The following is a 14,129-nucleotide window of genomic DNA, read 5'->3' on the forward strand; positions in this document are numbered from 1 at the left end:
TCAGGCGGGAACGAACAAACACAGACGCAGAGCGTAAACATGGACAGGGGAGAGGGATAGCTCAGTGGTTTGAGCATTGGCCTGCTAAACCCAGGGTTGTGAGTTCAATCCTTGAGGGGGCCATTTGGGATCTGGGGCAAAAATTGGGGATTGGTCCTGCTTTGAGCAGGGGGTTGGACTAGATGACCTCCTGAGGTCCCTTCCAGCCCTGAAATTCTATGATTGTATGACCAGTGTCAGGGGAAGCTTTTCAAAGGGCCTTTCAAGACCTAAAACCCATTCACAATCACCGTAAAGGCCAACTGTCCCGCTGTTTGTAACTCCAATCCGCCTGCACCACATCAGCACTGAAGGGGTGCACGAGTGCAACACTCGACAAAACACTGGTAGGGATTTTAGTGCAGAGGACAGTCCTTTGCTATGGCTGTGCGTGAGATTAACTAACTGATGATACTGCCTAGCTCTTTTCATGCAGAGATCTCAAAGCATTTTACAATGCAGCTCAGTATCAGTACCCCCATTTTACAGAAGGGTAAACCAAGGCATAGGGAGGTGAAGTCTGAGGTCGGCTAGAAAGGCTGTTAAACAGACTCACCCGCTGGCTGTTAAACACACAAACCCAAAGCAGCTGGCTGAACAGTAGGGTCCGCAAGTAACTCCATAAAACACAAGGCAGACTCCTGCTTCTTCAAACCTTTCCCATGACAACAACTTTCTTAGATCGTAAGAAACAGGTGGCGACGTTTGTACTTCGTTGACCTCTAGATGTTACCATGATCTGTGTGCTAAACAACACAACATTGTGAGAATTCCAAGGTAAGGGACACATTTTCGGTATTTTATAAAAGCTCTGGTTTATTTTAAACAAGAAAAAATTCTCTATGGAAGGCACCGGCAGGACTGGCGATGCCTCGCAGAGGAGGGACACAGGATCCACTCCAGATTGGTCAAACTATTTGCACAGTTTTTTAAAGGATGCTTCCTGTGACCCACCGGGTGAAAAAGCACCCGATGATGGCCCTAGTCCTGTCTACTGACCAGACTGTTCAGCCCCAGCCTGTATGGTAGTTTCTAAAGAAACTATGCAGCAAGTGGGACTTGTGGAGTAACAAGGTGACTTTTCTCCCTGGCAGTCTCCAGTTCTGTTTTCCCCATCCGGAACAACTTCCAGCCTTCACTGCTCATCTGGTCACCCCATCCAGACGGGCTCACACATACTCCCCGCAGTCTGAAATGATCACTTTCTCCTTGGGTTTCCCATCTTTGCTGCCTTGAGCCTTAAGAAAAAGGAAACAAGAAGTAAAGACAAATCTCCAAGTCAGACCAAAGAAACAACTGGGGAAACGTCCCGTTGTCTGCTCCCCGGACTCCTACCTCGATCTGCCGCACCACCTCAATCCCTTCCGTCACCTCTCCAAAGACCACATGCTTGCCATCCAGCCAGTCCGTTTTATCACAAGTAATGAAGAATTGGGAGCCGTTGGTGTTTGGGCCAGAGTTTGCCATCGATAACAACCCTGGGGACAAAATATTATTATTGTACCGAGGTCCAGTCACGGAGCAGGACCCGACTGTGCTGGGTGCGCTGCAGGATGGTCCCTGCCCCAAACAGCTGACAAATACGGGTGACCAGTACGCCATTTATCATAGATCTGCTCTACGCTCAGCGCATCACCACATCGGCTGCCTAATACAAATACTCCTTCAGCAGCCCCGTCATCACAGGACAGCCACAAGGATCAAGAGACTCATAGAATATCTGGGTTGGAAGGGACCTCAAGAGGTCGTCTAGTCCAACCCCCTGCTCAAAGCAGGACCAATCCCCAGTTTTTGCCCCAGATCCCTAAATGGCCCCTCAAGGATTGAACTCACAGCCCTGGGTTTAGCAGGCCAATGCTCAAACCACTGAGCTATCCCACCCCCAGAGAGAGACGGTCTGTTTGCTAGTATGTTTTCAGGTTATAATACAGTGCTGCCCTCTGCTTCCTTTCTTCTCCCGTCTCAGGCTTCATCCGTCCCATTCATGATACGCCCATTACACATTGCCCCACAGTGTTCGATACCATCATGTACCCTCCCACCACGTGCATCAAAACAATACATATTACAAGGAGCATGGTCAGGCCAGATTTGGTCTCAAGTTTAGATTTTGTAAAACACGAGTGTAGATTTTTTATAAAATATAGGATCCATCGAAACTCTCCCATGGAATATTACCGCCCCGCCCAGTGGGAATAAAAAACCCAAATCAACATTCCCTACCGTGTTTACCACCCAGCATCATATTAGTGCACCAGACACTGAGCTCTGAATGCAACAAGTATGAAATTGACTACGCTCAGCGACAGCGGGAGAGCTGAATGGCTGATATTGAGCCTCTTAGGGACACAGGACTGGAAATGACCTCTTGGGTCACCAGCTCCAGTCCTGCTATCCCAAGCAACCCCTCGTAGCATCCCGCTCAAACTCTTACTTCTGGGTCGCTAGTGCAAATCCAGCCTAGGTCAGCTGGGACCAACTGTTGCCATCAGTGGATGGCTACTAGCCAGCTGCTTAGTGGCCTGTGTAAAATACGTCGGTGGCCTCACAACGTACATAGGTGACATAGGTCACTTCCTAGTGGAAAGGTGTCCACATCACAAACCCCACCCACAGGGTTAACACTGTCTCCATTTGCTGAAAAGCTCAGCCAAGAAGCAAGGGGCTGAACTGGCCACGGACAATGAAATCCTCTCCCACTTGTAGAGATGCTCTTTCCGAGTCAAGTTTGCAGCACGTCAGTGATGCAATGTGGGGGGAGCTGTACCCAATCTGTGCCCGACGCAAGAGCTTCACCCTATGGCTACGGAGCCCTCTGCCCCCTCCCTCCCAGGGGCTGCAGGGATGTGGTGCTGGGCGCTTCCGGGAGTGGCGTGGGGCCAGGGCAGGCAGGGAGCCTGCCTTAGCCCTGCCATGCCACAGGGGTGGCAATCCTGCAGGCTGTAGTTTGCCCACCCCTAGTGTAGATATAGCTTCAAAGGCTGAGAATCCAGCATCATTTACTGATAATGAACTCAGTCACACCCCAAAAGTCCCAAGTTCCAGCAATCTGCCCCATGCAGTCACAGCAACCTTTGCCTGAGCTGCCCCACTAAGCCAGCCTGCTCCCGCACCCACAGGATCTGGCCTTACCTGGTCCCGTGTGCTTCAGAATAAAGTTTTCGTCGTCAAACTTCTTCCCATAGATCGATTTGCCTCCGGTGCCATTGTGGTTGGTGAAATCTCCAGCCTGACACATGAACTGGGGGATGATGCGATGGAAACTGCTTCCCTTGAAGCCAAAGTTCTTTTCGTGGGTGCATAAGCAGCGGAAATTCTCTGTGTGTGTTGGGGGGGGGGGGCAGGGCGGGGCGGGATAGGGGAGGAAAGAAAGCAAAATCAAAGTTCAAAATGCCAGCAATGGCGCTATATGCGAAAGTTCATCTTAGAAAGCGCCTTAGAGGCGTGGCACTCCCTCTCACCTGCTGTCATGGGCACAATGTCCGAGCGCAGGAGAATCTGGATTCGACCAGCAGGCTTGTTTCCAATCTTGATGTCCATGTACACCTGAGGATTGGCCCTGGACTTCTTAGCAGGAGGCTCACCCTAGGGAAGAGAAACAAAGTGATGTTCCCATAGGTGGTTCTTACAGAGGCCTCCAGCCCCGAGTTCTCAGGCTTCAGTGGGACAGCAGGCTGTGACAATTCCCGCTGGGGGCGGGGCTGCTCCCCCTCACACAGGGAACGTCAACACAGCAATCAGGAGGCGTGACTGCTGCTCGTGTAGACGTACCTGAGCTAGCTTTAATATAGCTAGAGGGAAGCTAGCTCGAGTAACAATAGCAGAGAAGCTCCAACAGCATAGACAGCCTGAGTGAGCTGCTCGAGAACGTACCCGGGGTGCCGGGCAGGGCTGGGCTCCGGAGTCTAGCCCGTGCCCACGGACGCGGCTCTCGTGACTCGAGCTAGCTTTGAACTCGCCATTTTCAGTATCTGTGGCATCGGAAAGGAATTTCTGAAGCTGCAAGATTGTGGCATTAATGCAGCTACTGCCCACGTGTCTGACATGCTGCAACTCGGACAGCGTTTTAAACCGACGACCCACCCAAACCCCGACCATTTTCAACTCCTCCTTTCCATCGGCACAAAAGGAACAATTCAAATCCATCGCTTGATTCCTTCCTTCTCCCCACAGAAAGAGAGAGAGTCCTGCCGTTTACCTCCTGCGTCTCTGATTTGGAAGGCTCTGCTCCCTCTTCCTCTGCATTCTCCTCAAGCGTCTTTCCCGAAAACTTCTTCAACCAGTCATCATCCGACCAGACTGGGACAGAGAGAAGAAGGGATCAGAACAGGGTCTAAATCAAATCACGTGTTCTTCTGTGGCATGAGCAGCCAGGTCTGAACACAGTGTGTTCTAGGACAGCTTTAAGACATTGAAGGAGCAGGAGAACCCAGTCCCCAGTAGGAGAACCCTAAGGACACAGAGCCCGCAGCATAGAGAATTTAGACCCATTACACAGGTGAATGAGAAAGTGATGGTCACTGAGTCAGTATCTGCAGCCTAGTAAAACCTCCCATTAGAGCCAACTCTCTAAAATTACCTACAGAATCAGCCCACTCAGTCTTCCCTAATGGCTACTCTGCCCAGGTAACGTGTGACACAGGCCCTCAGCAAAGCGATGGAGAAGGGAGACATTCAGCAAGCAAACAGAACCCGACACAGCCGGGCAGTACTGACAGCAGGACATTGAGGTACCCCCCCACCGCCTTCTCATTCACCGACTCACCGGGTCTGGAAGAACCTTCCTTAATCCGCATTGGCTTGGCCAAGTTGACACGAATCGTCCTGCCAAAAAGCTCAGATTCGTTCTAAGGAGAACGAAAGAGAAAAAGGTGAGAAATTCCTACGTTCTCCAAATCCCTGCCGGGCTCCGAGAGAGAGTCAAGAGAAACACAGACTTTCCCGCCCGCTATCTGAGAGTATTGATTATTTGAATTACCACAGCAACCCCAGTCATGGACCGGGAGCGCATTGGGCTAGGTCAGGAGTGGCCAACCTGAGCCTGAGAAGGAGCCAGAATTTACCAGTGTGCCCCACCAAAGAGCCACAGTAGCACGTCAGCGGCCCCGCATCAGCTCCCCCTGGCAGCCCCACCGATCAGCACCTCCCGATCAGCTGTTTTGTGGCATGCAGGAGGCTCTGGGGAGGGAGGGGGAGGAGCAAGGGCACGGCAGGCTCAGGGGAGGGGACGGGAAGGGGTGGAGTGGGGGCAGGGCCAGAGGCTGAGCAGTGAGCACCCCCCGGCACATCAAGAAGTTGGCACCTGTAGCTCCGGCCCCAGAGTCGGTGCCTCTACAAGGAGCCACATATTAACCTCTGAAGAGCTGCCCGTGGCTCTGGAGCCCCAGGTTGGCCGCCCCGGGGCTAGGTGATGGACAAACACAGAACAAACAGACAGCCCTGCCCCAAAGAGCTTACGAAGCGTGAGACAAGAGAAAAAGAGGGAGACAGGGAGGAGCACGAGGCAACGAGGAGACAATATCGGCAAGCACGAGAGGCAGTGGTCTCGGCACACCAGCGGCCTAACCGTCGAACAAAGGCCCGCCTCCAAGGATATGCAAAAGCAGCCACTACCCCCCATTTTAGCCGGCAATTCCCTTTATACTCGAAGAACCTGCAGCCAGTACTACACGCTGATGGGATTCCTCTCTGACTTGGGTCCATTCCCGACCGCTGTTACACGGGGAGGGTCCAGAACTGAGTTACTAAAAAAAACCACCCACCCCAGAGGGTATCAGATCCATGTTTCCCTTTCTTGGCCTAGGAGCTATGATCAGCTGTCAAGGGGATGAGGGTCATTAGATATAAGAGATTAACAGAAATCTCCAGACAACGGTGAGACATTTTGTCATGTCTCATTGTACTGGGAGCAGAGCAAAGCCAAATGATGCAGGGGATAGAGAAAGGGCAACACTTCCCCCAAGAAGGTTCAGTAAAGGGGATTGTAATCCATACCATATTGTCAATAGCGGCTGCAGCGTCCTAAGGGAAGAGCAAGAGAAAATATGTTATTGCTAATTCAGCCATTACTCCCCTATTCATGTAAAAAAAAAAAAAAAAAACCACCCTAGGCGCATGGAAGGCTGCGAGGATTTCATATCAATGCATAGCCTGGGCTGGCAGAAATGGTCTAACCCAAAGATAAGGCTTCTCCTCAATGCAAAGCCTGTAGCTTTTTGCCACATCTCACGTGGACCTTCACAAGTGTTTTCAGACACAGGGGCAGATGCATTCATGGTTTTCGCCCCATCGATCCAATCAGCTAATGCCTCCAAACTGCACACCATTTGGGTCCCGTGTTATGCTGGTTTTTATTTTTTGAAGCCTGCGATAGGGTCGTCGGGCCACAAACAGGTGCCAGCACATGGTATCTACTGAACTAAAACCACCACTGGCATCATGGACTGAGACAGCCCTGGTCAAGATTTTGGACCACAAAGATTTTCCAAGATGGAGGTGGATCATCCAAAGAAAGCAGAAAAAACAGAGATGGCAAAATTGGACCCAGAAGTGGGACAGCAACTCCAGCCGAAGGAGAACCGTATGTAGCCATGACTGTTAACCTTGAAGGAGTCAGTAACAAAGGGTGTGATCCGATTCCCACTGACGTCAACTGCAAAACTACCAATGACTTCAGTGGGAGCAGGACTGGGTGAAAAATGGTGGCGGAGGAAGAGATTTCAAACTCAGTATTAAAATTTGCTCCTTTCTCACCTCTGCCAACTCAAATTCGATGAAAGCAAATCCCCGGTGCTTTTCTGTGGAAAGATAACGAACAGTTACAGCCGCCAGGAAAGCCAGAGAACAAGAGATTTGACAACAAGTCACTCGTGCTGCGAAGGGAAATTAATTTCTCTGCTGCTCCTTCCCCATTTGAGAATTCAGACTTTGTTTCAGACACACTAATGTTTTTAGAGGCTGGTGCAAAGAACTGGCAACATCAGGGGTTACGAAATGGCCCATTTTTAATTACTTCAAGTTGTACAGAAACATTAAACTGTCCTTTATGGCTCTGATGTTAACAAAGCTAAATCTCCATCAAGGTAATTCTCAAGTAATGAATTTAAACAATTTGTTGTACAGAGAGAAGAGCTAGCTTTACATCTTCATCCTGAAATAAGCTCCAGGGCACCTGGATCCATGCAGACTCACTGAAGTCAAGTCTGTGCACGTGGAAATCACTGCAGGACTGGAGTTTTAGTTCACAACCGGGATAGAGAAAAGGCACACAGTAGCATGTAATGACAGGAAAATCCCTTTGCTAAGGAATGAAAGTTGCTATTTATGAAATAAATAAACAAACATGATTTAAAGAAGACATCGCAAAATACACGGTGTTCATCTATTTTGAAAACTGTAATTTAGTTTTAATTGTTCAGGCAAATATATCAGGGAGTTCGAGCACATGCCCTGGAGAATATGTTGTCAGAGAATGGACTGTCAGTAATAACAGATCTGACTGCAACTGCTATTGAATCTTTGCTATGAAGCAGGGAGAGGACAGTGGTTTCTAGGTGACTACTGAGGGTCGGGATTGTAAATTGTCCTGGTGTGATTCAGAAGATGCTAAGAAACTGGTCAAGTTCATTGGAAAACTCAAGCCTCTAAAGTTTTGCACATTCCAAAGACAGCATGTTACCCAGCACATCCAGAGCGCTATGAACCGCAGTGGTCCAGGTGCACTGGGAAAATGCTGCCCCCAGATTTTGATGTTACAGAAGCACAAACCTCTACAGTTATCATTATGCAGGGTTCTCTCTTCAAGAGAGCCTCGCAAGCCATGGTTTCTTGGGAAGCAGCAAACCCCAAGGACAGAGCAGCTGAAGAGGGCAACCTGAGACTTCTCTCGAATTCTTGGACATGATTCCTGACACAGAGATCCACACAGGGCAAGAAACAAGACAGACCAAAGCAGGAACCGACTCACCAGTTTCATAGTCCAGAGGTATCTGAATATCAGTGATATCTCCAAAGGGAATAAAGGCAGCATGAAGAACTCTCTCATCCACCTCTTCCGCAAGTCCACCTGCAAGTCACATAGAGTGTTCTCTACCTGTGCAGCCTGTTTGCCCACTAAGACTTCCCAGTGCAGAAACATGGCCTCAGTGCAGAGGAAAGGATGGCCTGCCAATTACAGACAGCTTGTAAACTTACAGCTAGCGCAGAATGCAGTCGCTTTTTTTTTTTTTCAGCAGAGCTTCCCACAAGTAGCATAGCAAATCAGAGCTCTAGAGACCACCCTGGTTTCCAGGCCATGTGCAGGTGCTATTGAGAGTGCTGGTTTTGATCTACAAAGTGGCTTATAGCTTGAGTCCTATCTTAGTCCTGGGGATACTCTCACACTTAGAATTAAACATGTGGCTACGTCTATGCACGATTGGGGTCAGCGGTTTGGGGAAAGATCTGAAGTTTCTCCAGTGGCTTCTACACTGTTTTCAAAACCCTCCAGTGGCCTCAAAGAAAATCCCTTCTGTATAAGAGACACCACCCTCCCCATCAGCAAATAAGGACCCTAAAAGGAGGAGGAGGGAACCCATTCCAACCCCCTAACTTTTTAAAAACCCTTTTGAAGAAATGAAGAATGCAGGTATCACTTGAATTCACAACCAGTTCCTGCTCCTTTTCTGCTTCTTAATCTACATCTGGCTTGGACCAAATACACACACACACCCCGCCCCCAAAAAACCAAACAAACTGCTAATCCCATCCCAAGACCAGATTCTTCAGCTCCCCAAATGGCAACAGATAGGCACATGAGCAAGAACAGACCTGCCAGATGTACTGAGCCAAAGACAGTGAGCAAAGGGAAGGTTTTGTACACCGCATGGCAGAGTCTGATCAGCCAAACTTTAATCAGACTTGTTGTATCACAAACCTGACCTTACCCACACCAACACCATCTTGGCGTGAAATCATACAAGGGAGAGAGAACTAAAAGCTCTGTACAACTCACCCGCTAGCTCAGGAATAGATTCAAATACAGTAACATGGAGACCTGGCTGGAAACTGAAATGCAGGCAGATTTCCACGGTAAAAGGGGGAACCTTTGCCTACGCTGACAGGGCACATACGAGGAAGTGGACCAGAACCATCGCATCACCTGCTCGTGCTGCCGGGTCAGACGAACTGACCTTTGCAAGCTGCACTTGCCCTGCCCAAGCTAGCAGCTACACAAACACACATTGCCCAGCACAAACCAGCACCCCCCCAAGTCTCCGTCTTCCACACCTGCTGCAGACAGGTGCCATGGATCAGTGCAGACGCAGCTAAGCACCAGGGACAACATTAATTTAGCAAGTCATTTGGAGGTCAGGGGAGGGCAAGAATACATGAGCCCTGCAGCTTGGTTGAGGGGGAGAGGAAGCAGATATTAAAAAGTTGGACAAAGGAGTGAGTAACATCTGAGCTGCCAAGTTGTTTGGGTACGCATCCCAACCTGCGAACAGGACCTCCCGGGGCAGGAAACACACATGGCATACAGCCAGAGTGCTTGAACTCAGGTGCCTGGAGTTAGGCACCATAATAAGAGGTCTGATTTTTCACAAGTAAGAGCAGCTGCTCTCAGGAACCCCCCTGAAGACCAGGCCTACAGGGGTTTAGGCATCAGAGTTAAAACATTATGACCTAAGCGGGCATTCATCCCATTCAGTTCATGCATGAGAGGTGCACACTTCCCACTGTTGACTTTGACTAGTGGGAGGTGCAGGGAAAGGAAGGGGCCTACGTTAAAGTGCCATTTCGTTTTCCCTTCAGCTGAGGGTGACCCATTTTACTGAGTCTCCTGCTCTTCTGCGTTATCCCGAAAGCCCCAGCTCCGGGACTCCAGGGAGTCTGAGAACACGAGCCCTTCAACAAGGGGAGCCAGCATGTTTCCAGCCCTGCAGGGACAAGCGGGGAACCCTAAAGCTAAACAGGCTTTGAGCCTTTGATAATCGCAACGCCTCCATCACGACGTTTAACCCAATAATTTCCGGTGGGGTTTGTCATCCCCCCAGCCTCTCCCCGCGCTGGGCCAAGGCAACAGGGGAGGCGCCCTGCGCAACCCGGCAAGCGCCAGAGGACGCGGGAGGGAGAAGCCAGCCCCGGAGCAGGGCAAGGCGGGGGGGACACAGGGCAAGGTGGGGGGGACACAGGGCTGCTCTCGCCCCAGGACTCCCCGGGGGGACGCGCTGGTTGCAAGGGGCCCGCGTGGCGCGCTTTACCCCCCAGCCCCGGGGAGCTGCGAGACCCCCGCTCCCGCCGCGACTCACCCACGTACAGCACCCTCTTGGTGGAAGCCATCTTCCCGCCCCAAACCCTCCCCTTGCCCCGGAACCTCACCCCGCCCTCGGCCCGGCCCGCCCCGCCCCTGCAGAGACACGCGGCCGCAGCGCGGCGGCTGGTTCCCGGGGCCGGGCGCTCCCCGCGCTGCTCCGCTGCGGCCGCCGGCCCTTTCCCGGCCGCCGGGTGCAGGGTTTGCCGTGCGAGGGGCTGGAAATCGCTCCCGCCCTGTAGCAGCGAGCGCTCCTGCTGCCCCAGGCAGGTCGTTTCACTCACTGCCCGGGGGGGGGGCTGCCGCTCGGCCAGCTAGGGGTGTGTGTGCGGGGGGGTCCAATTCAAAAATTGCCCCTAGACCCAGGAGCAAGAGGCACAAGGCTTCGTCAACAGCCGTGAGAGTGGCAAGCAGCGCCAGCTGTGCAGATTAACACAGGGGCGGCTTGATCGCAGGCTGAAGGGACCTACGTGGGGGATACACTTGGCTCTTCCGTCTAGGAGAGGGAGATAATAATAAGATCCAATAGCTGGAAGTTGTAGCTAAACAAAGTCAGAGTGGAAATAAGGCATATGTTATTAACGGAGTAATTAACCCTTGGAACAACATACCAAGGGTTTCAGAGTAACAGCCGTGTTAGTCTGTATTCGCAAAAAGAAAAGGAGGACTTGTGGCACCTTAGAGACTAACCAGTTTATTTGAGCATGAGCTTTCGTGAGCTACTCCGATGAAGTGAGCTGTAGCTCACGAAAGCTCATGCTCAAATAAATTGGTTAGTCTCTAAGGTGCCACAAGTCCTCCTTTTCTTTATACCAAGGGTTGTGGTGGATGTTCCCTGTTTTTCTAGAAGATCCATTCTAGGAATTATTGGGGAGGGGGGAGAAGAGTTCTGTAGTGGATCAGATGATCCCAGCAGTCCCTTCAGGCCTTAGAATCTGTGAATTAGTAACCCAGGAAGAATGGAGTTTTTCCTAAGGAAATTAAACCTACAACCTAATGATTCAGGATGATCAACTGCCCTCCACAGAACAAATGTCTTAAACCTTATCCACTACAATGTGACTAGGTGTCAAGATTATTGAAAAAAGAAGAGGACTTGAGACACCTTAAAAACTAACAAATTTATTTGAGCATAAGCTTTTGTGAGCTACAGCTCACTTCATCGAATGCATTCAGTGGAAAATACAGTGGGGAGATTTATATACATAGAGAACATGAAACAATGGGTGTTACCATACGCACTGTAAGGAGAATGATCACTAAAGGCGAGCTATTACCAGCGGGGGTTGGGATTTTTTTTGTTGATCAGATTGACAGAGCCAGAAGAGTACACAGAAGTCACCTGCTACAGGCCCAAGAAAGAAAATAACAGAACACCACTAGCCATCACCTTCAGCTCCCAACTAAAACCTCTCCAATGCATCATCAAGGATCGACAACCTATCCTGAAGAACGACCCATCACTCTCACAGATCTTGGGAGATAGGCCAGTCCTTGCTTACAGACAGCCCCCCAACCTGAAGCAAATAGTCACCAGCAACCACATACCACACAACAGAACCACTAACCCAGGAACCTATCCTTGCAACAAAGCCCATTACCAACTGTGTCCACATACCTATTCAGGGGACACCATCATAGAGCCTAATCACATCAGCCACTCTATCAGAGGATCGTTCACCTGTACATCTACCAATGTGATATATGCCATCATGAGCCAGCAATGCCCCTCGCCATGTACATTGATCAAACTGGAGAGTCTCTACGTAAAAGAATAAATGGACACAAATCAGATGTCAAGAATTATAACATTCAAAAACCAGTTGGAGAACACTTCACTCTCTTTGGTCACTCGATTACAGACCTAAAAGTGGCAATTCTTCGACAAAAAAACTTCAAAAACAGACTCCAACAAGAGACTGCTGAATTGGAATTAATTTGCAAACTGGATACAATTAACTTAGGCTTGAATAAAGACTGGGAGTGGATGGGTCATTACACAAAGTAAAACTATTTCCCCATGTTTATTTCCCCCACCGTTCCTCAGACATTCTTGTCAACTGCTGGAAATGGCCCACCTTGATTATCACTACAAAAGGTTCCCCCCTTTCCCCTCCCCACTCTCCTGCTGGTCATAGCTCACCTTAAGTGATCACTCTGGTTACAGTGTGTATGGTAACACCCATTGTTTCATGTTCTCTATGTATATAAATCTCCCCACTGTATTTTCCACTGAATGCATCCAATGAAGTGAGCTGTAGCTGACGAAAGCTTATGCTCAAATAAATTGGTTAGTCTCTAAGGTGCCACTAGTCCTCCTTTTCTTTTTGCGGATACAGACTAACATGGCTGCTGCTCTGAAACCCAAGATTATTGAAGCAACCCCTGAGTTAGAGGTGTTTGTTTTTTCCAACCATCGTTATCAGGCAGTTGCTATTGCAAACCAGGATGGTGACAGTGCAGCTGCTGAGGAGTTTTTGTGGCTGCAGCTAGCATTACAGCCAGTAGTTCAGCAGTTTATGTACATGTGGTTTAGATATAGGAGTTAATGCAAACTGACTGAGGATACAATGTAAATGGGGTTATAAGACTTACCCCACGGGAGCCCTGATCCTGAACGGCTGGGTGTCCAGTGATCACAGAACTTAAACGTGCTTGCAAGAGCTGTTTGAGTCGGAGTCCAATGCCAGCTGCCTATGCCTGTGTTTCGTAGGCCCCTGCCCTGACTCTCTGGGATGCTCAGTAAGGTACAGCTGCATTTCCAAATAATCCGTAAGTTACTGTGCTAAGTGTCATACCACCAGACTGCAAAGTAACCATTTTCCTGCTTTAAATTTATGAAATGTGGTACTGCAGCTGGGAAGCAGAAACGGAATTAGAGTGGTCAGCTAAGATAACAGGTCCAACATGTAGCCTTTAAGAGCTACCAGCCTTTTCAGGATCTTGTTACAATATATTGTTCAATCCCCCATACAAAGGAGTCCGTATCATTAGAATCAAAATTCTCTGCTTTGTGACTTGCCCTCAAGAGATGCAGGGCACTGCATTTCTGCACTTTCACTCTCCTAGCTTCTTCTACTCTTGGGTTTAGGTACCGAGTGTTATAGACCAGAATCCAGATTTCGGAGGGGGAGTCTTGTATATTTCAATACCTTGGCCTGCTCTCAAAAACAAGGCAAATTGGCAAAGTGGAAAATCGAGGTAGCATTTAAATCTAGAAACCAAGAGAGCACTTTATACTTTTCTAGCACCGTTCTTCCAAGGATCTAAAAATGCTTTGCAATTCTGTAGTAAGGTTTACCTCCCCTGTGAAGTAGGCATCCTCCTCCTTTTGCAGAGAAACGGAAGTGTGCTTTCCAGCTTGGCGGTTTTCCTTTAGGTGAGATTCTCTTAAATCCTTTGATAGTACTAACCCTACCTTGTTGGGCTGTTCCTCTAAGTCATTTATATAATACCTTCCCCGCCAAAGAATGCCCCCAAACCACTGTAAAGCACACATCAAAACCACTGACATGCAGGGATCTCTAAGGTGCAGAATAGTTTTACTAGCACAGTACGACACTATACAATGGTTACAAGGAAGGGAAATAAAATATCCAGTTGAATATGCAGGAGGAACAGAGGGACACAGTATGTAGTCATCCAGCGTGAAGAATGGCCGGGTCTTTTCCACTCTTGCAGAGTGCCCTGGGATTTTTATATGGAAAGTAATCTGAACCCCTTCTCTATCCTTCATCTGAAAAATGTCTCTCAATACCATTTTAGAGGGCTGCATCCCAGCTATGAAATCAGCACCACT

General features: G+C 49.4%; 1 protein-coding gene across 3 annotated transcripts; it reads right to left on the minus strand.

Annotated features, from left to right (window-relative positions):
- Positions 1 to 835: 835 nt before the first annotated feature.
- PPIE (peptidylprolyl isomerase E) lies at positions 836 to 10,381 on the minus strand. Of its 3 annotated transcripts, none has more exons than XM_037881705.2 (10): positions 10,329 to 10,381; positions 8,006 to 8,104; positions 6,793 to 6,836; positions 6,034 to 6,060; positions 4,805 to 4,886; positions 4,238 to 4,338; positions 3,501 to 3,624; positions 3,172 to 3,357; positions 1,375 to 1,517; positions 836 to 1,277 (listed from the first exon to the last, which is right to left on the minus strand). In XM_037881705.2, the coding sequence occupies exons 1-10, from the start codon at positions 10,357 to 10,359 to the stop codon at positions 1,209 to 1,211; spliced, it is 906 nt and encodes a 301-aa protein (XP_037737633.1). In that variant the 5' UTR covers positions 10,360 to 10,381; the 3' UTR covers positions 836 to 1,208. The 3 variants fall into 3 exon arrangements, with proteins under 3 accessions (XP_037737633.1, XP_043387936.1, XP_043387937.1); XM_043532001.1 differs by lacking the exon at positions 10,329 to 10,381 and adding an exon at positions 9,307 to 9,860; XM_043532002.1 differs by lacking the exon at positions 10,329 to 10,381 and adding an exon at positions 9,032 to 9,263.
- Positions 10,382 to 14,129: the final 3,748 nt, after the last annotated feature.

The sequence above is a fragment of the Chelonia mydas genome, chromosome 19 (genome assembly GCF_015237465.2).
Source record: "Chelonia mydas isolate rCheMyd1 chromosome 19, rCheMyd1.pri.v2, whole genome shotgun sequence".
Lineage (NCBI taxonomy): Eukaryota > Metazoa > Chordata > Testudines > Cheloniidae > Chelonia > Chelonia mydas.